This window comes from Helianthus annuus, chromosome 13, assembly GCF_002127325.2.
Source record: "Helianthus annuus cultivar XRQ/B chromosome 13, HanXRQr2.0-SUNRISE, whole genome shotgun sequence".
In the NCBI taxonomy this organism is placed as follows: domain Eukaryota; kingdom Viridiplantae; phylum Streptophyta; class Magnoliopsida; order Asterales; family Asteraceae; genus Helianthus; species Helianthus annuus.
Window position 1 is genome coordinate 111071005 of NC_035445.2, and position 26066 is coordinate 111097070.

At 36.1% G+C, this 26066-nt stretch overlaps 3 protein-coding genes across 8 annotated transcripts; 2 read left to right on the forward strand and 1 right to left on the reverse strand.

Annotated features, from left to right (window-relative positions):
• The first annotated feature begins 2573 nt into the window (after nucleotides 1-2573).
• Nucleotides 2574-6918, forward strand: LOC110898987 (65-kDa microtubule-associated protein 1). The gene is made up of 10 exons (XM_022145845.2): nucleotides 2574-2694; nucleotides 3438-3517; nucleotides 3630-3833; nucleotides 3902-4150; nucleotides 4390-4605; nucleotides 4983-5138; nucleotides 5222-5533; nucleotides 5880-5967; nucleotides 6218-6366; nucleotides 6452-6918. The coding sequence occupies exons 2-10, from the start codon at nucleotides 3446-3448 to the stop codon at nucleotides 6710-6712; spliced, it is 1707 nt and encodes a 568-aa protein (XP_022001537.1). The 5' UTR covers nucleotides 2574-2694; nucleotides 3438-3445; the 3' UTR covers nucleotides 6713-6918.
• A 1601-nt stretch (nucleotides 6919-8519) lies between these two features.
• On the forward strand, nucleotides 8520-12581 carry LOC110898989 (protein HOMOLOG OF MAMMALIAN LYST-INTERACTING PROTEIN 5). Its single transcript, XM_022145852.2, has 6 exons — nucleotides 8520-8735; nucleotides 8818-8918; nucleotides 10301-10410; nucleotides 10589-10664; nucleotides 10796-10927; nucleotides 11661-12581. Exons 1-6 carry the CDS (start codon nucleotides 8642-8644, stop codon nucleotides 12456-12458), a joined length of 1311 nt encoding a protein of 436 aa, XP_022001544.1. The 5' UTR covers nucleotides 8520-8641; the 3' UTR covers nucleotides 12459-12581.
• Nucleotides 12582-13085: 504 nt separating this feature from the next.
• Nucleotides 13086-20537, reverse strand: LOC110898988. 6 transcript variants are annotated; one of them, XM_022145848.2, is made up of 8 exons: nucleotides 20037-20524; nucleotides 19415-19671; nucleotides 18354-18773; nucleotides 16206-17270; nucleotides 15242-15355; nucleotides 14839-14993; nucleotides 14085-14205; nucleotides 13501-13717 (listed from the first exon to the last, which is right to left on the reverse strand). In XM_022145848.2, the coding sequence occupies exons 3-7, from the start codon at nucleotides 18723-18725 to the stop codon at nucleotides 14157-14159; spliced, it is 1755 nt and encodes a 584-aa protein (XP_022001540.1). In that variant the 5' UTR covers nucleotides 18726-18773; nucleotides 19415-19671; nucleotides 20037-20524; the 3' UTR covers nucleotides 13501-13717; nucleotides 14085-14156. The 6 variants fall into 6 exon arrangements, with proteins under 6 accessions (XP_022001542.1, XP_022001540.1, XP_035837380.1 ...); XM_035981487.1 differs by having other exon boundaries at nucleotides 19415-19685; XM_022145850.2 differs by lacking the exons at nucleotides 13501-13717; nucleotides 19415-19671; nucleotides 20037-20524 and adding exons at nucleotides 13086-13456; nucleotides 18884-19035.
• Between the last annotated feature and the right edge of the window lie 5529 nt (nucleotides 20538-26066).

The window sequence follows — 26066 nt, forward strand, 5'->3', positions numbered from 1 at the left end:
TTAAAATTAGTTTGTATGCAATGTGGCTCCAAACCTTTAGAACAAGACAGCAAAGATTGCAATGTTGCTCCAATGTTGTAATTGGTTTTGATGCAAAAGTTTATAGCAATGTGCAAAAAATATACAACGATACGCTCAAAACTTTAGAATCGCGTGTCAAACATTGCAAGGTTACTACAGCCTTTAGAATAGTGTGTCAAAGTTGCAGTGTTACTATAGTGTTGCAATTGGTTTCAAACATGTACAATGGTGCGTTAAACTTTGCACGTTGACCCAGTGTTGTGTGTTTTGGCGCACAAGTTTATAACATATTACAATAGTTTGTCTAACATATTAAAATTACACCTCCAACATTTTGGGTTTGAGTAACAGTGTGCTTTTATGTCTAGTCAAATAAATGTGCATGGCATACTTGTATGATACATGTATATTGGATATCGTCAAATTTTTCAAAGTCATTATTGAAGTCTATATTTTCTTTATATAATTTGATCAACCAATCACCAATTTTCTTTATCTTTTAGAGTAAACTGCCAAAATGGTTCATGGTGTTTGGTTGTTTTTGCCACTTTAGTCTAAAACTCAAACCTTTTGAATCTGGATCCTTGTGGTTTCAATTTTGTTGTCATTTTTATCCAAAATCAAAATCTGGTCAGATTTTTCCGTTAACATCCAGTTTTTTGTCTTTTTCCTCCCTTTTAATGAATGGCAAAATGGTCTTTTAACGTTTTATTATAACAAATTAAAAAAATCTGACCATTTTGCCCTTTATTAAAAGGGAGGAAAAAGACAAAAAAACTGGATGTTAACTGAAAAATCTGACCCGGTTTTGCTTTTGGATGAAAATGGAAACAAATTTGAAACCACATGGACCCAGATTCAAAAGGTTTGAGTTTTGGACTAAAGTGGCAAAAACGACCAAACCTCAGAGACTATTTTGGCAGTTTACTCTTTCTTTTATATAATTTTATGGTCAAACCATAACAACCTTGTGAAGGGTGGGTTAATTAAAATCTCACTGCCCACGTAGCAGTGACGTGACACACTTTTTGTTAACCCACAACGCATAGCCTTAGTTCATCTAGTAGACCCAATCGACCCATGTTCTGATATAGTTTTCATTTGTTATTTGTCTTTTTCTAGATGTAGGGATGACAATCAAACAAGAATCTAATGGACAAACCTGAAACTCGAAAGATCCATGACAGGTATTTCCAAATGGGACAAAGAATGGCATTAGTTTAGAATTTTTTTGACGGACATGAAACACGTATGGGATTAGATAATACCCACCCGATTACTCAAAAATATATACCCCGTCTACCTGAATCATATTTTTTCTTTGGAATATGTATTTGATAATATCATATTTATATACAAATATGATACGAAGTATATTAACTTATCTTTATAGATTTATATATCATGAATTATACATATGTAAGACATTTCAAACTTTTTCAGTTTGTTGTAGTTAAAACATACGTTTAATATAAAAGTTAGAATGATAAGGAAAAAAAACATGCATTTCGAAATCCCAACGCATAATTACTCAACATATCCAATGGTTATGAGACATGGTTTTACAACCAAATATCATACTAAAATTATCAATAATCATCTAAAACGCGTCCCACTAACATCCATGTCTTATCATGTGTAATGCCCCATTGCCATCCCCATGATATGTAATGGTGGGATCCCAATTTAGAAAGAAAACGAAGTTTATATCCTGGTTATAAAACAATAATAACTTTTCCATAAACTATCTCGGAATAAAATGTGCTCTCCACCGATATGGAGCGTCTTTCCTTTTGTTTTAAAATACTACAATGGTTTTCATATTAAAATTATTTAATTACCAATTAAATGTAAAGGTTTAGTTCTTGACTATTTGGAGCCGTTTTGGATTTTGTAATTAATTCAAAGTTTTCACTTCTAAATCTCATAGTATGATAGATAGTATCCGTCTCCTATAAAATCATATTCAACTTATCACCAGAACCATTAGTAACATCTTATTAATTTCATTTAACTTGTTTAATTTAATGACTTTCTCATCCTTAAACTTAAGAAATTAAGTAGTTTAAGCAAATGTATTATTATACTTCAGGTTAGAAATTTGTATATTACACTCGTTAAATAAAAAAAATATCAAATGATTAGTAATGACACTTTACGAATTATAAAACGACATATTGAAATAATATACAATATTAAAATTACATACAAGAAAAGCGGGATACATGTTTTTGTTACCATCTATGTTTTTTTTAATATTAAGAAATAGAATACGAAAGATTAACTAAAATAAATCAAAAAAATAATTTAAGCCTCACTTAATTATAACACGTGATAGGTATAAATTCTTATACCTAAAAAATCTATTTTTTTCTTTTGGGTAGCAGAATGAAACGATTTTATTTAGCAGGTTGATGATTCTATAAGGTTATATAATAATTTTTTTAACATAAAAAAACTTACATTTTTTTTGTATTTATAGAAAGTAGAAGAAAAAAAAACCAACCACTTTAATTGCAATTAAATATTCCATTTCAAAAAAAGGAAAACAATCAAGAACGTTTTATAACTGAAACGACTACATTTTAATTTTCATTTTCATTTTTCACAAACACGCTCTGTTCTTTTTCTCTCAATCCACAAAACTAAACCCTAATCAAGTGTTGTATAGCTGTAAGTATATCTAAATTTTTTCATTATCTCTCAAAATCCACTAGTTTCTTGTGCAATTTTCATATGATTCTGTACTTTTATCACACTCTGTTCTTGTTTCCACTTGAAATTGGTACTCGTTTTGTGATTTATTAAGTCTGAAGTTCGATAAAACCCTAATTAAGTGTTTGTGTTACTTGTTTGATTCGTTTTGTGTACAAATGTGCTAGTTTTTGTGCGATTTTGATATGATTGTGTACTTTTGACTATACTCTGTTCTAGTTTTTGCTTGAAATTGGTGCTAATAAAGTGTTGTATTGCTGTAAGTGATTATGAGATGATTGTGTACTGTGAGAGTATACTCTGTTTGTTCTTGATGATATTTGACTTCTGAGTTTAGAACAGTTGCTGCTTAATGTTTACTTGTATGTTGTTTGGTTGTTCTATACTGATATACAAATAGTTGACCTCTAACTATATGAATTTTGATTTATGAAAATCATTTTCAGATTCGAAATTTAATGCTAGTTTGAACAAAATAGTTAACTCTTGGTACATTTATACTTTTTGTCTCATGAATAATTGAGTTCATTGCTGCTTGATGTGTTGATAAACTTTATCTGTAACTTAGAGAATTTTGATTCATGCAACTTATTATCAGATGCTATATATATTGCTAGCTTGAACAAAGTAGTTTGGCTTTTGGTAATTTTTTTTTGACTTTTGGTAGATTTGGTTATTTATACTTGTTGTCTTCTTTATAGGTTTCTAGATGGCAGTGGATGATGTTCATAATCCGCTTCTTGCAGAAACAACTTGTGGATCTTTACTACTTCAATTGCAGGTGGGACTTATTTAACTCTAGTTATATGTTATTTTCCACATTAAGAGCGTCATATGTCGTTTTCTTTCGTAATTGTTGTTTGATGTGTTGAACCTGTTTTGTGTTGATGTAGAAAATATGGGATGAAGTTGGAGAAAGTGATCAGGAAAGAGATAAGATGCTTCTTCAGTTAGAACAAGAGTGTTTAAATGTGTATAAAAGGAAAGTTGACCAGGCTGCAAAGTCAAAGGCTCATCTTCTTCAAGCATTGGCAGATGCTAACCGTGAAGTCAACGCCCTTCTTGCATCTCTAGGAGAGAAATCATCTATTAACATTGTGGGTAGTGGGCCCCATCGATTTATTTTTCGTGTTCGTTTTTTAACTTTTTTGTGGTGTAATTGCAGCCTGACAAGGCTTCGGGAACCATCAAAGCACGTCTTGCTGCTGTTGCACCGGCTCTAGAACAATTGTGGATGCAGAAGGAAGAAAGGATAAAACAGTTTTCAGATGTGCAGACACAAATTCAGAAAATATGTGTGGAAATTGCAGGGAGTGATAAACTTACACAAAGCTTTAAAGTTGATGAATCTGATCTATCCTTGAAGAAGTTGAAAGAATTTCATGATCATCTTCAAGAACTTCATAAAGAAAAGGTAATGAAAATGTTAAGTAGGATTACAAAAACTATATTGTTTGAATAATGATATAACATTTTGTATGAAATGACTGAGAAGGTTTTATTTGTTTGAATGCACTTTAAGTGACTTTTGACTCGTCTATTTCCATTTTTATATAAAATATATATTTTTACTTTGTCTGTCGTCTATTGAGCAAAGAATATATACAGGTACTTTTGTATATGTGGTGATAAATACTGAGTTCTGTTTTGCAGAGCCAGAGATTGGACAAAGTTCTTGAATTTGTGAACAAATTACATGATATGTGTGGTGTACTTGGGATTGATTTTTATAGTACACTTAAAGATGTCCATCCTAGCTTGATTGATGCCACAGGTGCGCAATCTAAAAGCATTAGCAATGACACATTAGCGAGGCTTGCGAAGTCTGATGTATCTTTAGAAGAAGTTAAGAAGCAAAGGTTACGCAAGGTATACACTATACACTTTCACATTACTTCATTTCTTTTGAAAGTCCTAAACTTTCACTTCTTAGATCCTTTTGGTCGGTCAAATGAGCAGATTTTATTAATTAGCTAAACTGAAAACGGGTTGAACGGGTCAATTCGGTTTTATCATTGTAATCATATAGCTGTTTAGTCATGTTTAGCATGTTACTTATTTATACATCCCAAAAAAAGAAAAGGTGTTTATGGGTCTGCCCGAAACTAAAATTTAGAAGTTTTGATCATATACACAACCCACCCAACCCATAGATTTTGTCACTTTTATATCCTCTAACTAACTTTGTGAAATTTCTTCTTCCATTGTTTATGGCCTAAACATTAAAAGTTTCTTGCCATCTTCAGCATCAAGATCTTGCAGCTCAGCTAATCGCACTTTGGAATTTGATGGATACATCTGAAGAAGAAAGAAGGTTGTTTGATCATCTTACCTGCAACATCTCATCTTCAGTTGATGATGTGACAGCCCCAGGGGCTCTTGCACTGTATTTGATTGAACAGGTATCTTAGAATAAAAATATAATAATATAGTATAAAGTAGATACCTATTGTTAATCATCGACATTTTCTTTTTCATTCTCAAGGCTGAGGTGGAAGTTGAAAGACTGGATCAGCTAAAAGCTAGCAGAATGAAAGAGATTGCTCTTAAGAAGCAAGGGGACCTTGAAGAGATATTTGCGCGCGCACACATCGAGATCGACATGAAGGCTGCTAGGGAGAAAACTGTGGCAATGATTGAATCTGGGAATGTTGAACCTTCTAAGCTGTTAGCTGACATGGATGCGCAGATCGCTAAAGCAAAAGAAGAAGCTCTTAGTAGAAAAGATATATTGGATAAAGTAGATAAGTGGATGTTAGCTTGTGAAGAAGAGAGTTGGCTTGAGGATTACAACATGGTTAGTCTTTCAACTCTTGTATGGGTCCGGTTGACTGACCGGAAACATTTTATTTCCCAAATTTTATTTTCTATTTATAAATAGTAAGTAATTAAAAATGATCAAAGAAGCCATGCTGTTCAGGTTAAAAAATTATTTGTAGAGTAAGATAATTAGGAATGTTTTGTGCCTTAAAAAGTGTTTTTGGTGACGTCTGGGTTCTGACCCGTTTGACTAACTATTTATTTTAGCTGTTTGACCATTCAAAGGGTCAGAATCACGACCTGTATACCTTACTGTAGCTTGATAACTTTAACATTAATCTTCATAGAATTCCATTTTTGATGGTTTGAAATATGTGTGACAGGATGAAAACAGGTACAATGGAAGCAGAGGTGCACACTTAAATCTCAAGCGGGCTGAAAAGGCCCGAATTTTGGTCAGCAAAATCCCAGGTAACCGATAGGCAAATATTATTTACTTTGGTGTTTAAGAGAATTTAACGACCTTTTTGGACAACTTAGATCTTTACCATTTACTCAAGGCTACATAGATAATAAACTATGCTTACAAAAATAAAAAACATACTTAAAAAAATCAATTCAGGTGATTTTATGCATTATAATTTATAAATACCCTCTGTGTGACTGCTAACCTGTTTCTTTTTAAGCTAATATTCAGTTGACCCGTATGGCCTGTATGCAGGTCTTGTTGACACATTGGTTGCCAAAACCCGAACATGGGAAGAAGAACATGGAATGGCTTTTGCTTATGACGGTGAACCGCTTCTCACCATGCTGGACAAATATGTTGTGATGAGACATGACAGAGAAGAAGAGAAAAGACGGATGCGGGTTAGTTTTGGTATTTCCGCCACTTATAAAAAAAATATTTCTCAAGCATTTATAACTCACTTTATTTCTGAAACTATGACTACAGGATCAGAAGAAATTTAATGAACAGTTGAACGCAGAGCAAGAAGCCATGTTTGGTACAAAACCTAGTCCTTTACGGCCCGTTAGTAGCTCGAAGAAGGTGTTGGGTCCACGTGTAAACGCGGCCCTAAATGGAGGTCTTAATAGACGGTTATCTATAAATCAAAGTGGGCCAAGGTCAGTGAAGAGGGACAACCCGAGGCCTGTGGCTCCTTTGAACTATGTGGCTATATCGAAAATGGACCCGTCTCCCATTACACCTTAGGGGTGTTTTGTTGAGAGAAGTACATGTGAAAAGTCATGTATACCTATTGTGGTGTCGTGTTATCATGGCCAGCTTTGAAAAGTGAACAGACATGGGGTTGTTTAGTTACTACTTTCACAATGCTCTTTCCAACAGGTTGGTTACTTACTGCTTGACATTTTGATAATAACCCATCTAGTTATAAAATTTCAGATTTGGTCCTCAAACTCCTAATCTGTTTTTGCATGAATTGTTTTTTGGTTTCGCTATAGTTAGAAAATATATGATAGTGATAAAGTATTTGATAGTGATAAAACAAATCTCAGCCACTCGTGGGCTGCTTGATATTGGCTCGCTCAAACCCGAATCAAGTAAAACTTAAACGAGTTCTAGTCCAAGCCTAAATTGTGTGTATTTTAAAAACGAGCTTGAACCTCTGCTTTATAAATTGTATTTGATTATGCTAGCTAGCCTAAAACACATAATCTACAAATCAAATATAATAAATTTACCATAATAAACACTTTAAAATTGACTTCATATATATGAGTAAAGTTCTATAGTTTCAAACTAACCAAATTGTTGCAAACAATTATATGTGTTATTGTATAAGACCATCTCCGGTGCATCCACTTTCAAACGTATCTTAAAACGTCGTTATATTAGCTTCCCTATCAAATTTCTACATATATTTAAAACAATCCTATGTCCTCTCCAATGCTACATCCACTTTCAAACGCCTTTTAAATATATATATGTGTGTGAGAGAGAGAGAGAGAGAGAGAAAAAGAGAGACCCACCACTTTTCAATTTGTTCTCGTATGAATTCCAAACGCTCATCTAGACACCACCAACAAAAAATCACCCTAGTGGTGTTGTGCTATATCAAACACCATGTCGCCACTAGGTGTCATGTGTACGTTTTCAAACACTATATTATACGAATACACAAAAAATTAAAAATACTCTACGAACAAGACCTGTATGCTCATTATATGGCTATGTGTTATGGGTTAACACCCCATGATGTGCAAGTGAAGGGGCGTGATAAGAGGCATTATGGGGCGCTTGCTTATGCTACTAACGGGCGTGAGAAGGTGTGGTTGATGGGCCAACCTTTTCAACCAATCATAATTTTTCTTTCTTTTTTTATTTTAGCTTATTAAATTTGTTATTATTTTAATGGCGTGACGGGTAGCTAAAAGTTGTGAAGTTATTACACACTAAAGATGAAAAAAAGTGAGTGAAAGTTTATACCTAGATGACATTGATGTGACGAACGCTTGAGTTAAAATTTAAAAACAATGAAACCAGGATTTGGGTTGTTCAAAAAGTTCGCAGCTCGCTCGGATATAACTCGGAAAAAGCTCGCTCGATATGGCTCGGTTTGAAAATGAGTCGAGCCGGCTCGGCTCGGTTAGAAAATGAGTCTAGCTCGGCTCGGCTCGTTACGAGTCGAATTGGCTCAGTTTGGCTTGCTTGGTAGCTTGGCTCGGCTTAGAAGTGTACACACATCTATTTAGAAGTGTAATTTGTGTTGTTGAACTTGATTTTAGCTTGTAATGTATTAGGTTGAACTTATTTTGGAAATTTCTTTTGAACTAAATACTTTAGATTATCGAATTTTGAGAGCTATATATTAATTTTCTTTTTCAAAATCGTGCCAAACAGAGCCAGCTCGGTTTAAAACCAAGTTGAGCTCAAACTTAGATCTCCAGCTCGGTTTATAATCGAGTCAAGCCGGAGCTTGCCCTGGTTCGACTCGGTTCGTAAACAACCCTGACAGGATAATATAAGTTTAGGTACCAAGATAATAATATTTTACAAATATGACAACACGACGTCGTTATTCTCATATCATTATTTCCAAAATCAACCAACTCCATCACCGATCAAACGAAAAGTTGAAAACCCCTGGTTTCCTTTCACTTTCACTTTCCGATCGTAAAAATGGCGAACGAGAACGAACCAGCAAAACTTCTGCTACCATACCTTCAACGTGCCGATGAATTGCAAAAACACGAACCTCTTGTCGCCTACTACTGTGCATACTCTTTCAATTTCATCTCTCACTTTACTCTAACCCTAATTTCCAACAATTTCACTTATTTTTGTTGTGTTTTCAGGTCGATTGTATGCCATGGAACGAGGTTTGAAGATTCCGCAGAGTGAGCGAACGAAAACCACCAGTTCGCTGCTTGTGTCGCTTATAAAACAGCTTGAAAAGGTCTGATTTCTTCTTGGAGACTGTTTCCTTTGAAATTAGGGTTTATAAACTTTGTTTTGGGGATTATGGAGTTGGTTGTTTGATTGATTTTAGTCCTACTGAGTTTACTTTGTTGTGTTTTGTAGATGTTAATTAAGGGATGATTATTTTGATGAATTAGTTTTCTGTAATCTCGGAAGTCGAATCTAGGGTTAGAGTTAGCAGTTGGTTGAATCATGTAGTCTGATTGTTTTGGAAGTTCTGTTGCAAGCAAAATTTATGAAACTGCTGCCTATACAGTTATAGCAATCCATAATCAAATAGCAGTCAAGGGCCTATGTAGGTTATCGCGGTGGGATATCAGTAATTCTATATCATGCAGAATTTCTATATGTACATATATAAAACATAAAATGTATTGGTTTTAAAATGCGCGCATAATGCGTGATGCGCCCGATGCACTAATGAGAGCGCATCGCAACAGCTGATGCGATGCGTTTACGTGATGCGAGAATATTGTGCGCATTTCGCATAATGCGCTCTGATGCACACAACATTGTTTCTTATGCTTTTTTTTTTCCAGATTTTATGAACTGTGTTCGGTTTTTTTCCATAATTAACATCTTAGTATGCTTGATTTGAACCAAAAAACACAACTCTTATCTTCTAATTACGTCAGTTGTTTTACTTTAAGTATGTTTTTATAAGTTTTTATGTATAAATAAATTTTAACTTTTTTTTTTATAAAGAACGCATCACATACGTGATGCGCTCGCATCACGCATCAGATTTTTGGACTAAACGCATTGGAGCGCATCACGCAATTTAAAACCAAGAATGTATATAATATTAATAGTAATATCAAAAGTCAAAACTCAAAAGTGCCAATATCTAAAATAACGGTCAATATCAGTCAATGGCGCCGATAATAGCGGTTCTGCTATTTGAGCACCGCTATTTTGGAAGGCCCGATAACCGCTATCCCACACTGCTACTGACTGCTGCATATCTCTGGTATTAGGTTATTTTGTTTTCTTTGTGTTGTGAATATTTTGTTCTGTGTTCGCCATTTTTACGATTAGAAAGGGAAAGTGGGAGGAAACTAGGGATTTTGATCAAGGTTGGAGTTTATTAGACGGTTGTGTTCTTGACGCATTGTATGTTTATTTTGATAAGTTAGTTCAAGGTTTAGAGTTAGTGATGTGTTAAATAAATTCTGTTTGTCTGATTATTTGGAAATCTCTGTTGCAACCTAGTTTATGAAAATGCTGCATTTTATGGCAGTGGCTACTGAATACTGATAATATTTTGTAAAGTTGAGATAGGGTGTTAGGTATTTTTGTTGTGTGTGCTGCGGATATTTTGTTTTTTGTTCAATGTTTTGGTTGCTTGTTCATTTACAGGATAAGAAGTCACTGCAGTTGGGGCCTGATGACCATCTCCACCTCGAAGGATTTGCATCAAACGTCTTTGCAAAGGCCGATAAGCAAGACCGAGCTGGGAAAGCTGATCTGTATGATAAGTTTTCTTTTTATATTACAACTTATTTTACCAATAATTTGCAAAAGAATTCATTCATATGCTTTAAGCCTGTACATCTTAGAAACTCACATCTTTCTACCCGACCCCTACAAATAACTGTAGTGGTGATTATTAGTTTAATGTATTAACTTGATTTTAACGTATTGTAGTAATACAGCAAAGACGTTTTATGCTGCCAGCATTTTCTTTGAAATCCTTAACCAGTTCGGTGATCTCCAGCCTGATGTGAGTTCAGTTCTATATGTCTTATTGTCTGGTCACTAGCAATTTATCTGCTTCATTGCTTTTAGTAATTAAAGGAGAACAAAACAAAAAAAAAATGTTGATATGTTGCGATTGGTTTGTTGTTATAAAAGCTTGAGCAGAAACAGAAATATGCAGCATGGAAAGCAGCAGATATAAGAAAAGCTATTAAAGAAGGAAGGAAGCCTGTACCAGGCCCCCCTGGTGGTGATAAAGATATCTCAGATACATCAAGCACCGGATACGTAAGATCTTATTGTGTACATATATATATATATTATATTTATATATCTATATCTATATAATAAAAGAAACAATGAAGGGCACGTGTCATCCATTGGAGTCATCTAGTTTTTGGTTTTCCCGCCTCTCTACCCAACTTAATTATGGATACTTATTTTTTAATTAAAAATAATTATTATATCATTAACCTAACGAATTTAATATGAAATTAATTATTAGTTTTCTAAGTAAAACTTATATATTTCACTTGAAAGCTTCTCCAAGTTCTAAATTATGTTGGTTAAAATATTAAGAAAGGAGGAATAACTATGATAGTATGATTACTGTTTTTATGAGTGATTTCCAAAAAAATTCAAATATTTAATGTGGTTGGAATGTATGATGGTAAGAAATGATAAAAAAAAATATACATGTTAAATAAAACGTAGACGATATTATAAAATCAAAGTTAATACCAAGTTGAAAGAAATAGTGTTTTAATAATTAACTTAACAAGATTTATAATTGTCACGTCAATTTTTTTTTTAAATAAATTTCTTGACGACTGTATATGCTAACAAGTTACATTATATTCTATTCTATTAATATTAATTAGTATAGTACACGGGTTTATTCAAACGTACAGTGCATATGTTTTATAAAACATAACTTTTTTATTAGTAATTATATAACATTACATTTTTACAAAGTGGGTCAAACCGAGCCTGAAAGTTTTGGGTGTTTTACTTTTGGCAGAATCTTGAACCGAGCAGGAGCGAGCCACCACCAACCACCGGGCCGCCGCCAGAATCCCATCCGGCACCGCAGTTTTACGAACGAAGTGATTCCAAGCAGTTCACAGCTACTCATCCATCATCACAGCAGGATATTCCACCACCACCGTTTTCAAACATCCAAAAACCGTCGAATTTCCAACCACCACCTTCAAATTACGAACCCCCACCTTCAAATTTTCAACCACCATCTTCAACCATCTCGCCTCCACCGCAACCGCCAGCATATTCTTCTGATGATTACCCGTCAAATAATTATCAGCAACATCCTTCTCAGACTTATCACCATCAATCATCTTATCCACAAGAACCTCAACATCACGTTTCCCAAAATTACCCTCCGCAAGATCCGTCTTTTTCATATCCAAATTTCCAATCTTACCCTAGTTTTTCCGAAACTACCCTTCCGGTGGTGCCACCTCATTACCCATCGTCTTACTATCAGGGCTCTGAACAATCCTACAATTCAGCCGCTAGACCGGCGGATTATCCGTTTACATCTCAGTACAACCCGAATGCAGCAAACGGGCCAGGTCCGGTTCCGGAACCTGCGCCTGTGGCTGCACCTGCACCAGCGCCGCCCTCTGTACAGTCGTATCAGTATGACAGTAATTACCAACCTGCCCCAGAGAAAATCGCGGAGGCACACAAGGCTGCAAGGTTTGCTGTTGGAGCTTTGGCGTTTGATGATGTTTTTGTTGCTGTAGATTATCTTAAAAAGTCTCTTGAACTGCTTACTAATCCGTCTGCGAGTGTTTAAATTGCAAAGATATTTGTTTTTTTTTTTTTTTTTTTTTTGCAAGGGTTTTTTTTTCTTTTTTTTTTCCAGTGACTGTAATTGACGTGTTTGGGTGAAATTCAGAATATCTTTTTTTTTTTTTAATTTTTCCGCTTGACCTGTTACAAACTGTTTACGGATAATCAAGTTGGAAAATGTCACATCCGTAAGGCATTTTCGTATTGATAATGTCAGTTTCTAGATCCATTTTGACATATGGTTGACAATGATAACTCATTCTTCAAAAATATTTTGTTTTGGAATATTGAAAATTGTTTAAATTCCCATTAGATTATAACAGGTCAATTTAGGTCAAAATAGATGGTTATTATATATAGCTTGCTGGCTGGCTTAAAATATGTACAAACCATCCATGACCATTCTGTCACCTTCTCTGCTACTACCAAAGCCACTGCAGCCACAATTGTGCCACCTACACCGTCACTGTTGGGCGCTGTAATTTGTATTGACAACTAAACATGTCTTTTTTATCATTAGATCAAAGCAATGAAAACATATTCAAGACGCCGATACATATGCAGCTCAAAGACATAATTCTTGCTTCACATTCACAAGTTATCCAATTTTAACCAGGACCCGCATAACCAATTTTGACCTGAACCCGTTCTGCATATAAAAATGTATATATGCAGAATGTTGCATATAGCGATTTCAGAGTATACATGTAATCGTTTCTGTACATAACTTTATGGGGTCAACCCATTTGCACACTCATAACTCATTCTTCAAAAGTAGTTTTTTTTTCTTGGATAAATGAAAACTGTAACTAAAATTATTTAGGACCCTTCAGCTTATACAGCACCAGCGGGTCAATTTTGGTTACAGTGGGTAGAAATAGGCCACTTTTAAAAACTTGCAAATTTAAAAATAGGTTCAAACGGGTCACCGCCACCCATGACCATTTTGTCACCTCCAACACTGCTAACCACTGCCGTTGACACACCACAGTGATCCTTGACCTGCATACATTAGATTAATTCAATGGTATTTTGACATTTAAGAATGACCATCTTTAACAAACAATATCATATCAGACCCATAAAGATGCAAACAAACACCAACTTAAAGATCTAACACATGTTGGGAGCTGTAATTTGTATTTATATTCAACAACTAAACATGCGTCTAGATCAAAGCCATGAAAACTTATTCATACACTGATAAATATACAGCTCAAAAATATAGTTCTTGCTTGTTGCTTCACGTTCTTGAAATCAGACCTATAACAAAAGAAAAAGATGTGGCAAGTGTTGGTACAAAATCCATAGCAACTTATAACATCGAAACAAGCAAGAGCAAATTTCAACCCATTTATACGTAAATGGGTCAGTTTTGGGCTATGTTTTCATCTCTAACGGGTCAAATGAATACAAAGTAGCAGATCTAATCAAACAGAAATGAGTTAAGACGGATTGAAAGTCAACCCGAGTGTACTTAAAGAATTAAAAAATGGATTAAAAAGTGTTTGGGTGCTGGCCCATCCAATTTTGACACATTTGACCCAAACCCGTTTGTTACTCCAAACCCCCACCCTGCAAACAAAACAAAGAATTTTTTTTACCTACTGTAGAACCATGTGAGTTGTACCTGCAAAAAGAAAACCTTGAGCACCACTGGAAGAGAGGAGAATTTCCTAATATGTATTTATCGTGCTCCCTCCTAACACGTCACATCTCGAAACAGACGTTTTTTCTCATCATAAAACCATCTGAAAAAAAAAAATGTATAATTCATTATCATACTGATGATCACATCCCCATACAGCTGATTAAAATAACACCAAGTGTTGTTATAGGAAGCAAAAGCTAAAAAGAAGTCGACCCTTTGTGTTTTAACAAGTCTTATTCTACTTAGGGTATGTTTGGCAAAAGTAGCTGATGGCTGGTAGCTGATGGCTGGTAGCTGTTAGCTATAGCTTTTTAGATATATTTGGTGTTTGGTAGAGTAGCTGAAGCTTTTAATAAAATGTATAAAATTACCAAAATGGACATAACTAAAAATTTAGAAAGTTGGTGCATTAAAAAGTTTCTTATTTTGAGAGGTTAAAATAGTCATTTTTCCCTAAAAGCTTGTAGCTCCTTCTAAACGCTACTAGTAGTAGCGTTCAACCAAAAGCTTCAAGCTCCTAACCTAAAAGCTTAAAGCTCCTTCAACCAAACAAGACTTTTTATTAAGTAGGAGCTTTTTCTTAAAAGCTTAAAGCTTGAAGCTCCTAAAAGCTCCATGCCAAACATACCCTTAATGTTTTCATAATTATCACGCATAGAATCCAGTAAAGCTGTAATTATAAAATCACCAATAAACACAAAAGAACAAGCAAGGGTGAAGGTAAGAGACGCACTTGCAGAGAAAAACCCGGTTTGGTTTGTCAAAGGCGTTTGTCTGTGAATGAGCTTGAATCACTCTTTCTTCAGAAAACTTGTGTGGAGGAAGAACTTCACATGGACCATGAATCATGCCAGCTGCTAGTGTTGTTTCATGGTTGGATTCATATACCTAAACATGAGGTCATGTCAGATTTTCGAAAAAAAAAAAAAAAAAATACGGCACGCTTGCTTGAAAGTACATAAAGGAAGATGATAGGTGCAAAAGTTTACGGTATTGACAACTATTGTGAAGTTAATGAGCTACTTGAGAGTAGGAAAAATGTAAGAATCAATAAACTAAACAAGCAATAGAAAATTTGATACAATCACAGTAGGTAGAGATGGCGATATCTCTAACGAGTCAAAGGATTTAACTACCTCACTGCTTTCTGGAGCACAAGGACGCCCAACACCCTCAGGCAAATCATCAGGAAAGAAACAGCGAGTCACAGTAACCCACTTCTCATTTGTCTTATTATCCTCCCACATGCTCTACAAGAAAATCCTTTTTATCATCTTATGCGAACATTTAGTAAAATAAAACATATAGAGCAGCAAAACTGTTCAATATGCAAGTAATGGGAGAAAAATAATCGAAAGACGCACGCACTCATATATATATATACACATGCTCTGCAAGAAAACCATTTTTTGCACACACGTCGATAAAAATGTTATAAACACAGCTGTAAAAAAAAAATTTCCGAGTGGTGTTTACAGCCTTTTTACAGCACTGAAATAGCTGCTGACATAAAGCATTTACACCCACTGTAAGGGTTTTTTACAGTTGTGTAAATCAACAAAAACTTTTTTTTTTTGGAAAATTTGATTTTAAGGATTTATGGTAAAAAAAAAGCCTTGTTTTGGCCGAGTTCTCACAACTCATAGGAGTCCTAACCATATATATATAGAAAAAGTATATCGTACAATATGCCTTAACGTACGACGCGCACGCAATGGCAAATCGCACGTTGTGTTTTAAAAAAATAAAATCGCATGTACAAAATTAAAAAAATAAAATCGCATGTACAAAATTAAAAAAATAAAATCGCATGTACATTTAAAAAGGGAAAATCGCATGTACAAAATAATGTAAAAATGTAAAATTGCATGTACCAAAAAAAATGAAGAAAGACGGAAATCGCATGTTGTAAAGAAAATTTCGCTTGTTGCAAGGCAATCTCGTACGCGTCGTACGATAAGGTATATTGTACAATAATCGGCCTCTCTCTCTCTATATATATATATCTAAAACAAACTGCAAGATGGGCATAAGATTCTTGCCGCAGAGCTGTGAATAAAGCAACAAAATTGCATTTACAGCAACAAACACACGACTTACCTGTAGTTTATTAGGCATAAGGTTGCCAGTAAAGCTAAACAAAGCATAATCCTGCAGTTTATATGTGGTTCCACTTATGCAGCAAGATCCATAATACACTTTCCCATCAATTTCATTTATTACACCACCAACCCATTCAACATCCTGCACACTACTCGGTGAAGAACCTTCATTCTCCCTAACTGTCGTACAATTTTCACTTCTTTTGACAATATTACCCTTCTCAACCACTTCCTCAGTTTTCCCGTTTTCACCTTTCGAGTTGCTATCAAATTTTATTCCATTTTGAGTTGTTGATGTTTGTGAAACAGAATCACCATTTGCTGACATCAAGCACTGGTTAAAATTCTCATCAGATGATGTCACTTTCTTCTCTAAAGACGGTTGACCTCCCGATGAGCTGGTAGGTCTTTTCGGTGTATTTACGTTTCTCATAACACGACCGTACTTAAGCGGTAAGGGTTTCCCATTGCTGATTGCCAAACACTTTGCACAATGCCACTCACGGCACTCGTCTCCAAAAATCGATTTTGGATTACATTGCAGACATCGCAAGTGATACCCTTTTTCACAAGCATCACAAATAAGTACAGTATCCACCTCGTTGATCATACTTTTGCATGTTTGACAAGTCAACTGCTTGTTCATGTAGTCTCTTGAAGGTGGATTCCATGTGTGGTGATCTGGCATATGTGACTGTAATACTTTTTGAACGATTTTAGCGACTTCGTTGTGCGTGTTAGCAGCAGGAGGTTGAACAAAGTTCGTTTGATGTTGCTTATGATGATTTACGTTTGTCAAATGATCAATAGGCGATGCGATAGAACATCTTCCGAGATGACTGCCAGTCAAAACGTTGGGCCCCACAGGTCTTACTTCACTTGTGGGCAACTGATACGGTAAAGTTCTTGAATCGGAATTCGGGGAAGCATGAACCACATATGAAACGTTCTGGAAGCTTCTAGAAGAAACGGGTACATGATCAGCTTTACCTGATGGTACTGTTTCAACAGCATGTGGTATATAAGTAGCAGAATGTAATGCAAACGCTTCAGATTTTTCCATCTGATTGAAAATGCAAAGACAGGGAAAAATGCATCAGTGAGAAGCACATTATAGAATTTAATACTTAAACTTGGTAAAAGAAGTAATTTGGCGATTAATCACATTTCAGGAAATGTTTATTAGTGGTCAACCTCTATACAAATAAAAAAAGACTTAACTTCTGAATCTACTCCACTCTACTAAGTATACTAAGATTACGTTTATTCTGATGCCAATGGTAAATATAAAGTGAGTACGAGATATCAATGAAAAAAGTCTAGACTCAAAACTAAGAAAATGTCACGGTTTTCTACTTTGTTCATTAGAAATTTGAGTGTTGACATAACAACAGCTTAAATTATTTCACTTCTTTGGTTTGACCAACCGCTTCTTAATTAGCAAACCAAAACAGTACAAAATAATGCGGATTGCGGGTCACCATTTTTCCAACCAAAACTGAGCCACATTGTGTGGTTAACCTCTTTTGAGTTTGATACTTTTATTTCAATTTCAACAGCTCCACTAAATGGGAAGCAAGTGAAGTCATAGTCATCGATAGCGAATAGCGACATATAGCGACAAGTTACCTATATGCTACGTAGCGATAGCGATGAAATAGTGCCCGCTACTTCGTGTTTATCGATAAGGTAGTTAAAGATTTAAGAAATTAATTTTATACCTTTTATGTATAAATTTAGAAGGTTAAACAGCAATAACTATGAGGGAAGTGCACATGATTCTGTGCCATAAATGGTTAAACAGCAACAAGAGCAAAGGTTAGCCACAAAGTTAATAACCTCATAATGTAAATAAAACCTTGGCTTGAAAATACACACCCCATGTAGTTCTGGGTCAAATTTGAGTCTGCACAAGGTTTATATGTAAAAACAACCAAAGATTTACTTAATAAATAGGTTTATAAGTCAAGCTTACGGTCCTAAATAACACGTAGACCTCGGGCTTTGTGGGAACCAAGGATATAACTAAAATGTCCTATACACAAACAAAAACATAATAGCATTGACAAACTAGCAATTTTAGCAATTAGGCAACATGAGTTCATAGATCATAACAACTAACTAAACAGTAACTAATAGCTATCACCTTTTGCTTTGCAAGCTCCAACTTCTGCTTAATCGAGACCGAAAGCACCCCCACCTTCACCTCCCTCACTCCACCAAACCCTAGATCCTCAACCACCGTCCCAAACACATCTCTACAAAACACATCCTTCGGAGCAAACTCCTCACACACCTCCACCAACCTCCCCCTCGCTTCCACCATCATCTCCGCCTCCGCCGTCGTCGGCCCCCTTCCACCTCTCATCCTCCCCATCGCCGCTAACACCAGCACTATCTCCGCCACTTTCTTCAAATCTCCCGCCAATTTCACCTTCTTGTGCACAAAATCGGTCCCAATTTCATCCTCGAACGCTCTCTTTGATCCAACAAACGGTGTGGTTGATGTTTCGTCCATCGATTGTTACGTTGATTGATGAATTTGATGGAGAATTTGTGAGAAAACCTGCGAGATTGAAGGAGATTAGATGCCATGAGAATTGGGGGAAATTGAAACCCTAGAGCGAGAGAGAGTTAGGGTTTATGTTCGTTACGAGGATTTGAAATTAGAAAGACCTTTTTATTATTATTGTTGTTATTAGTATTAAGCGGGTAATTGAAGAGTAGATGAATGTTGTTGAAGATGGAGCCGGAGAGCTTTGCAACTATAGCCGCTGAGCTTTGGTTTAGTTTTGAAAAGGAGAATATTATTTTGAGTTTTTTTTTTTTTTTTTTTGATGTATATGTTACATGAATGGTCCTTGCATGGATTTTTATAAAGTTGTACAAGTTATATTAGTTTGGAAGAATTAGGGTGAAGGCACTCGCCTCCCGAGTTCGAACGAGTGCCATAATACCTTGAGATTGGTTGTTTAAGGATGTTGTTGACCTTGGGATTGGTTAGTGGGTTTTAATTGGTTGAGGCATTGAACTTCTTTTAAATTAATAAAATAAAATAAAATAGTTTATAGCCAGGGTTTGCTAGCTAATAGGTACTTCGATTCACATTTAACATGACGATGCCACCCTAAAAGGAGATAGCTAAAACAAGAAGTGAATTTTAAAATAACCTAACTCATATTTAAATTTCTGTTCCTATTGACATACCACCAAAAGACATAATTAATGACATTGTCAAGAATATGTTGGAATATGTTGTTTTCATCTGACATCTTGCAAAAAGAGTCTTGATTCTGACATCTCCAAAGCGTCCACCATGTTGCTAAAATAATAACATGAATAAGCTTTCACTTCTTATTCGAAACATTTAGGTGTTGTTTGTTTTTGCAAACAAAAACTGTCTGCAGTCTGATTTCAGCTGATTTTATGTCTGCAACTGAAGATGTTGCCTGAAGGTTTGCAAGCTGAAAATATAATACTGTTTGTTTTATAAGTTGGATATAAGTTGAAAAAAAAAAGCATAATACAACCACCACAACCAGCACTAACCACTCAAACCCCCGAAAAAAAAAAAGAATTTGGCCAGAAAAAAAAATAACAACTTCAATATCCACTAATCTTCCAAACCTACAAAAAAATCAAACAAATTTCAAAACTTTATCCTATCAAACTCAAACACAGATCCAATCTCAATAAACCCAATATCCAAATTCCCAAAATCCCCCATAAAAAAAAACCCTTGACTTTTAAAATCAAACAATATCATAAACTAGATCAAGAATAATAACAATAATTTATAACTATAATTCCAAAAAATACTAGAAATAACCTGAATAATGCTTTTGACCCTCCAGACCCCATGCTTCATGGCAACGATATCTCCAAGATTTGCAATAAAAAGAGTTTGCTGATATACTACTCCAACTAAGCAACACGATCCAACGGTTGCAATGCTAGGGCGTGCATTAAATGACTCAATACAAGAGCGGTGAATCCATCCTCTGTTTGAAGAAACGCCCTTCTTATCATCTCCGGGGTCACGACATCGTAATGCTTGGCAGATATTGCTGCATAAACAAAATCGTTTTTCCAGCCAAATACCCTTTTCCGCCCAGATTTGTTTTTCCAGAGGGTTTGAGTGGTCGTTGCTGGGGTGGTGGTTGTTTGCGCGGTGAATTGTGGATGTGGTGGTGGGTTGAAGGTGACGGTGGAGGTGGGTTGAAGGTGGAGGTGGTGGTGGTGCTGGGTTTTAAAGAGGGAGAAAGAGAGGAGGAAGATTTGAAGATCTGATGGGTTGTGAAGATGTTAGAGCATTCACATTCTATCCATCAAATCTTGAGAGAGAGGTTTTTAAATTATAATAAGTGGTTTAAGTGGTTCTGAGTGGAGGAGAAAGAAAATGTTACTGTTCATCTGTATATTTGGAGTGACACTGTTCACCCTGTATAATTTTTTAATATATTTTGAAAGTGGTTGTGAGTATAGGAGAGAGAAAAAGTAATAATAAAGATATAAAATATTATTATTTAATTGAAAGGGGAGAGAATATTTAGTTGTTTTTAGTGTATTTAGACCATGTGTAGTGGGGCGTGATTTTTTTAAAAAAATTGAAAAAAAAACGCCCCAAAACGCCCCTCCCCCCACTACACCGGGCGTTTTGGGCGTTATAATTCAAAAAATTTGAAGCCTGGCGTTTTAAAAATCACGCTAAGTTGGAGGCAAGCTGAGCGTTTTAATATGGATGAGTCAAATGCATGGGCCAATGGGAGACTTCCAAGTGTAGTGTCATTTTTTTTTTCTTTTCTCTATAAAAAAAATAATTGTTTATTGATTGGAAGGGGCATTATTGGATAATGCCCCACTACGCCACTTTTGCTATAATGCCTCAACGCTGACTAGGATGCCACGTGTCGGATAATGCCCCATGATGGAGGCATTATGTTAGTTCACCACTACACATGGTCTTATAGGGTATAAAATGGTGGATTGGATGTGAATGCTCTTAGATGTTAGCTTTTTTTTAAACTAATAAAAGCATTTTTCAGATTTTTTTAAAAAAATAAAACAAACAGTCTTCAAGGTCTTATGTCTGTCCGCCTACAGACATAAGCTCCTTTCAAACGGTTTAAGCAAAAACAAACAACCTCTAACCAAATAGGACAGCCGATTCCTCCTCATACAAACAAATAGGACAAAGATAACACGAAATGTCTACCCCCGATCAATCAAATTTTATGTTAGGGTTTTGGTATCTAGGTTTGGGAAGTTATACTTCACTAACAACTAGAATGGTGCCATATGCCGCGCGTTGCGGCGGCTTCACCTAAGTTTCTAAACCGAGTCATTTCAACATGAACACATTTGTAATCTTTTGATATCAAAGTTTAAGAATTTACGCATACATATATACCAAAGTACATACTTTTGAATTTATTAATGTATGATGATATTCTATTAAAAACTGATGAATTGTAGTCTTTTGACATCAAAGCATAAGAATTTACATTGAACTTATTATACTATAACATCCAAGAAAGACATCCATGTTAAAAAAAAAAAAAAAAAACCCTCAGATTGAATTGAAAGATCTTCTAAAGATTAAAGTACCGAAGGGTAGGGTAAATTTCAAAAGTTAGAACCAAAGGGATGAAAATGATAATTTATAAACTTTTGAGAAAGTTTTTAAAAGCTAGTGGTTGTTTTTGTCAATTAAGAAAGATTGGGGTGGTTTCTTGTCTTTTACTAATTCGATATTGGTTTGATTTGTTATAGGAATGGTAAGGTACCAGATCGGTACCAACAATCGTTATAGCAACTGAAAGAGAAAACCTACAAAATAAAATCGTAATGTGCCAAAACTAATATTGACATGTATTCGATTCGTTGGTTTTTTATTATTTAACTAAAAGAATTAATTGACTTTAACAATTAAAAATTTATTTAGTTAAATAATTAAAAAAACACTTATGGTCTAGTAGTATGATGTTTGGCTCACGATATAATGGTGTGTGTTCATAGATAAGTGAAATTTTGGTGTAGAAAGGTCGTCCATATATCAAAAAAACATTAGTTATCAAGTTGACTAATAATAAATTTAGTATTTATATACGAATATATTGATCGTATTATAACTGAAAGGTGAAAACACTTAATTTCAATCAGGAGGTAAAAAGGGCATTTGACCATGACTTTATAACCTAGTGACATCTTGCGGGTAGAATAAGGTTTTGTGACTAATAGGTCTTGGGTTTTATTCCTACAACGGTGTTTCACCCTTATTTATCAGTTTTCATCCTGAATTAGTGTATAGGCATTATGCTTAGTGGAGATGAATATGATTGACTGGTTCCGCTGATGGCACGATGATACTCCAGTAGTTTGTCAGATTTAAATTTACCGTTAAAAAAATAGTAAAAGTGGCATTTTGTGGAACTACTTAAAAGTGGAATTTTGTAGAACGGCGTCCAATAAAAAAAATTATGAGTAGCACACGGTTGGAAACCATGACCTGGCTTAGCAATAAATGCACTTAACCACTTGACAGATTGACATTCATTTTAAAATTGCCAAACAATTTATTATATTGAAAAGGAAGGTGGTGGCTGTGATGTGACAGCCACCGACCTTTCTTTTTAAGTGTATATACAATAACGGGTGACATGGATGATTCTTGAAACATATAATTTATTTTTTAGGTTAAATTTTTTATATAAATGGACCTTTTTTTCTTCGTTTAAACCGAGAACAACTATAAATCACCCCAACCAAGAATTGATAAACATAGGTGATGGGGTATGGTATTAAACCCGACCTGAGCGGTCAGACTTCCCGTTACGTATTGCTTTTATATTAATTATTTATTATTGTTGCTACTAACCCAATCGCGAGGCCCAACGCGATGTAGTTTACACTACTTTGGGTCGGGGCTTGTAGAGATAACCCTAACTGGGCCTGGCCCATTGAGGTTAGGGGAGGCCCATATCCCCCTATATAAAGAGGTCTTCACCTCTTGAATAAGGGGAGCATATGGAGCCGCCACACTTTTTGTAGCTGGAAACAGGAGAATCTTCTCCTACCGGCAATCTCTACAGCTCCACTTTCTTCTCTTCTCCATTGCAGATCTAGGTTCAAGAGGAAGAACAAGATGTGATTCTTCACCCTCATGTAGAAACTGGTCCAGTCATCCCGGCGGTGAACCCGTGTTTCTTCATTGGCGCCCACCATATCAAATTCTAAACCCAACAAGAATCACAACTCGGTTTCTTCTCTACCCGACCTTCCAGATCTGTTTTCCTTGAGTTTTTACAAATGGTTATCGGTAAAAAACTTCAGGTTTGAGTTTTCTTATTCCTAGATCTGATACTTCTACGGTTTCAAAAACACATCTTGTGGTTCTTCTCTTCACAAAGTTCTAAATCTTAGTTCTAGAAGAATTCCACCCTTGAATCTTGCTTCAGATAGGAAACTTTTAATTTTTAGCAAAAAAAAAAAAAAAAAAAAAAAAAAAAAGAGGGGGGCATAAAATTTTGGATCTGAAACTCAAAGTTTCTCTTTGCGATAAGACTCAGATCCGACCTGATGGGATGATGTTTGCCTTCTTGTTTTATCATACAACTTGAAACCTGTCCATCCTATCATGTCAATGTTAAATCATATTTTACATTATTTTTCTCACATAGTAAAAGTGAAGTTACAGGTGGTAAAGCATGATGTACAAGTGAGAGTTGCACAATTCCCTTTTATTGCTTGTCTCAAACCACTCCCCATGGTATCAAATTATAATGATAATTATACATGATATAAGTTATGATGCATGATGTACCTGTAACCTAAAGGTACAAGTGATTATGCGTGATGTATAAGCATATTGTTCATGGGTTAGTCAAAATATCTCACAATGAATGTATACAGCTGTATTAATTTTTTTTTTTAGAAAGTGTGTACAGTTGTCAAGTTACAAATCATGTTGCACAAGGTATAACCCCTAGATGCATACACTTCCATTTGAGGGGACACAAACTGACAAGATAGAAAAGGTGTACTGGACATTCCCCTATTTTGTCGCCATGTCCTAGACTCCTAGTTACACCCATCAAGGTAACGTCACGTGCATTAGTCACCCATCTGGAGAAATGATCTCTCTAATTTACCCCCAATATTAATATTACTGGAGTCCGGTCGCGCTACCACCACCGGCCATCAAAGGAAGATATCTCTTCCACAACGTCGCGCGCATCAACTAGTCATCTCCAGCATCAACTACGTCGCGTGCATTAGTCACCTGCGCATGCAATCATGAACTCGATGAGTCACGCAACAAGGATACGCCTCCTTCACCCTGCACACAATGAATTACCTGCGCATGCAATCATGAACTCGATTAGTCACCTGCGCATGCAATCATGAACTCGCGCGCATCAACTAGTCATCTCCTATATGTGACACAAGTTAGCTTCAAACAAGGTACTACTTTGCCTCCACCTCGATTATGTCTCAAACAATTACAACTCCATCACGCGCGAGCAAGGCCTCCATGCGCGGATACGGTCCCGCCGCATGAATAAACCTTCATGCGCGGACACGGTCACACCGCGTGACCATGCTTTCACGCGCAAGCACAACCTTCATGCGCGGACACGGTCACACCGCGTGACCATGCTTTCACGCGCAAGCGCGACCTTCATGTGCGGACACGGTCACACCGCGTGACCATGCTTTCACGCGCGAGCACGACCTTCATGCGCGGATACGGTCCCGCCGCGTGAATAAACCTTCATGCTCGGACACGGTCACACCGCGTGATCATGCTTTCACGCGCGAGCACGACCTTCATGTGCGGACACGGTCACACCGCGTGACCAAACTTTCATACGTGAGCACGACCTTCACGCGCGGATACGGTCCCGCCGCGTGAGTAATCCTTTATGCGCGGGCACGGTTACGTCGCACGACCAAGCTTTCATGCGCGAGCAACTTCTACCGCGCGAGCATGCTTTTGTCTGCCATAACAGTGCCAAGCAAGTACAAACTTGTTCCCGCCAAAAGGCGCCACCGCATGCAAGCAAAGTCCCGCGCCACACATGCATTCTAGTCAGCCGTATTTCACCAAGCAATATCATAAACAATCCCAGCGTGGTCGTCGTCTTTAATATTCAAACGAATTTGTGACGGTTTATTAAAACTTTCGTTTTCTAGAAAGATGGTTTTAATACAATGAAAAGGACAAGTCAGGATGCTCCATTATGGTGTCAGTACCTGCCATGCATTTTTGTCTTCATATCCAATTTTAAGAAAATATGTCAATCAAAGACCATTTGCAAAAAGGTCCTTACTTTGTCGAGTTGTTATAAAAAAACGCGATAAAGTGCATTATTTCTATATATTGTGCTTGTATTGGGTATATAACGCTACTAACATTTTATTTAGTAGCAAAAAACTGAGAGACTAGCATGGTGCAACACCATTTCAAGGGTCAAAATTTCTTTCACATTTTGCGGAGTATGGATGCACATAACATGCGCCCCCTAAGGATAACGTTTCGGTACAATACTTTCCGTATGCCAAACACTTTATTATAACTCACCTTGTCAAGTCATTCGCAGGTTTGGCCATACATTCAATCGGGAAAACGCGGCGAGCAATCCTCACGCACACCGATGAAGGCTTAAAAAGGGTGCAAGACATATGAGCACGTAAGTCGCCACGCGCGCATGCTCCTTTAATCACGAGCACGTAAGTCGCCACGCGCGCATGCTCTTTTACTTACGAGCACGTAAGTCGCCGGCTGGCGCATGCTCTATTACATACGAGCACGTAAGTCGCCACGTGCGCATGCTCTATTACATACGAGCACGTAAGT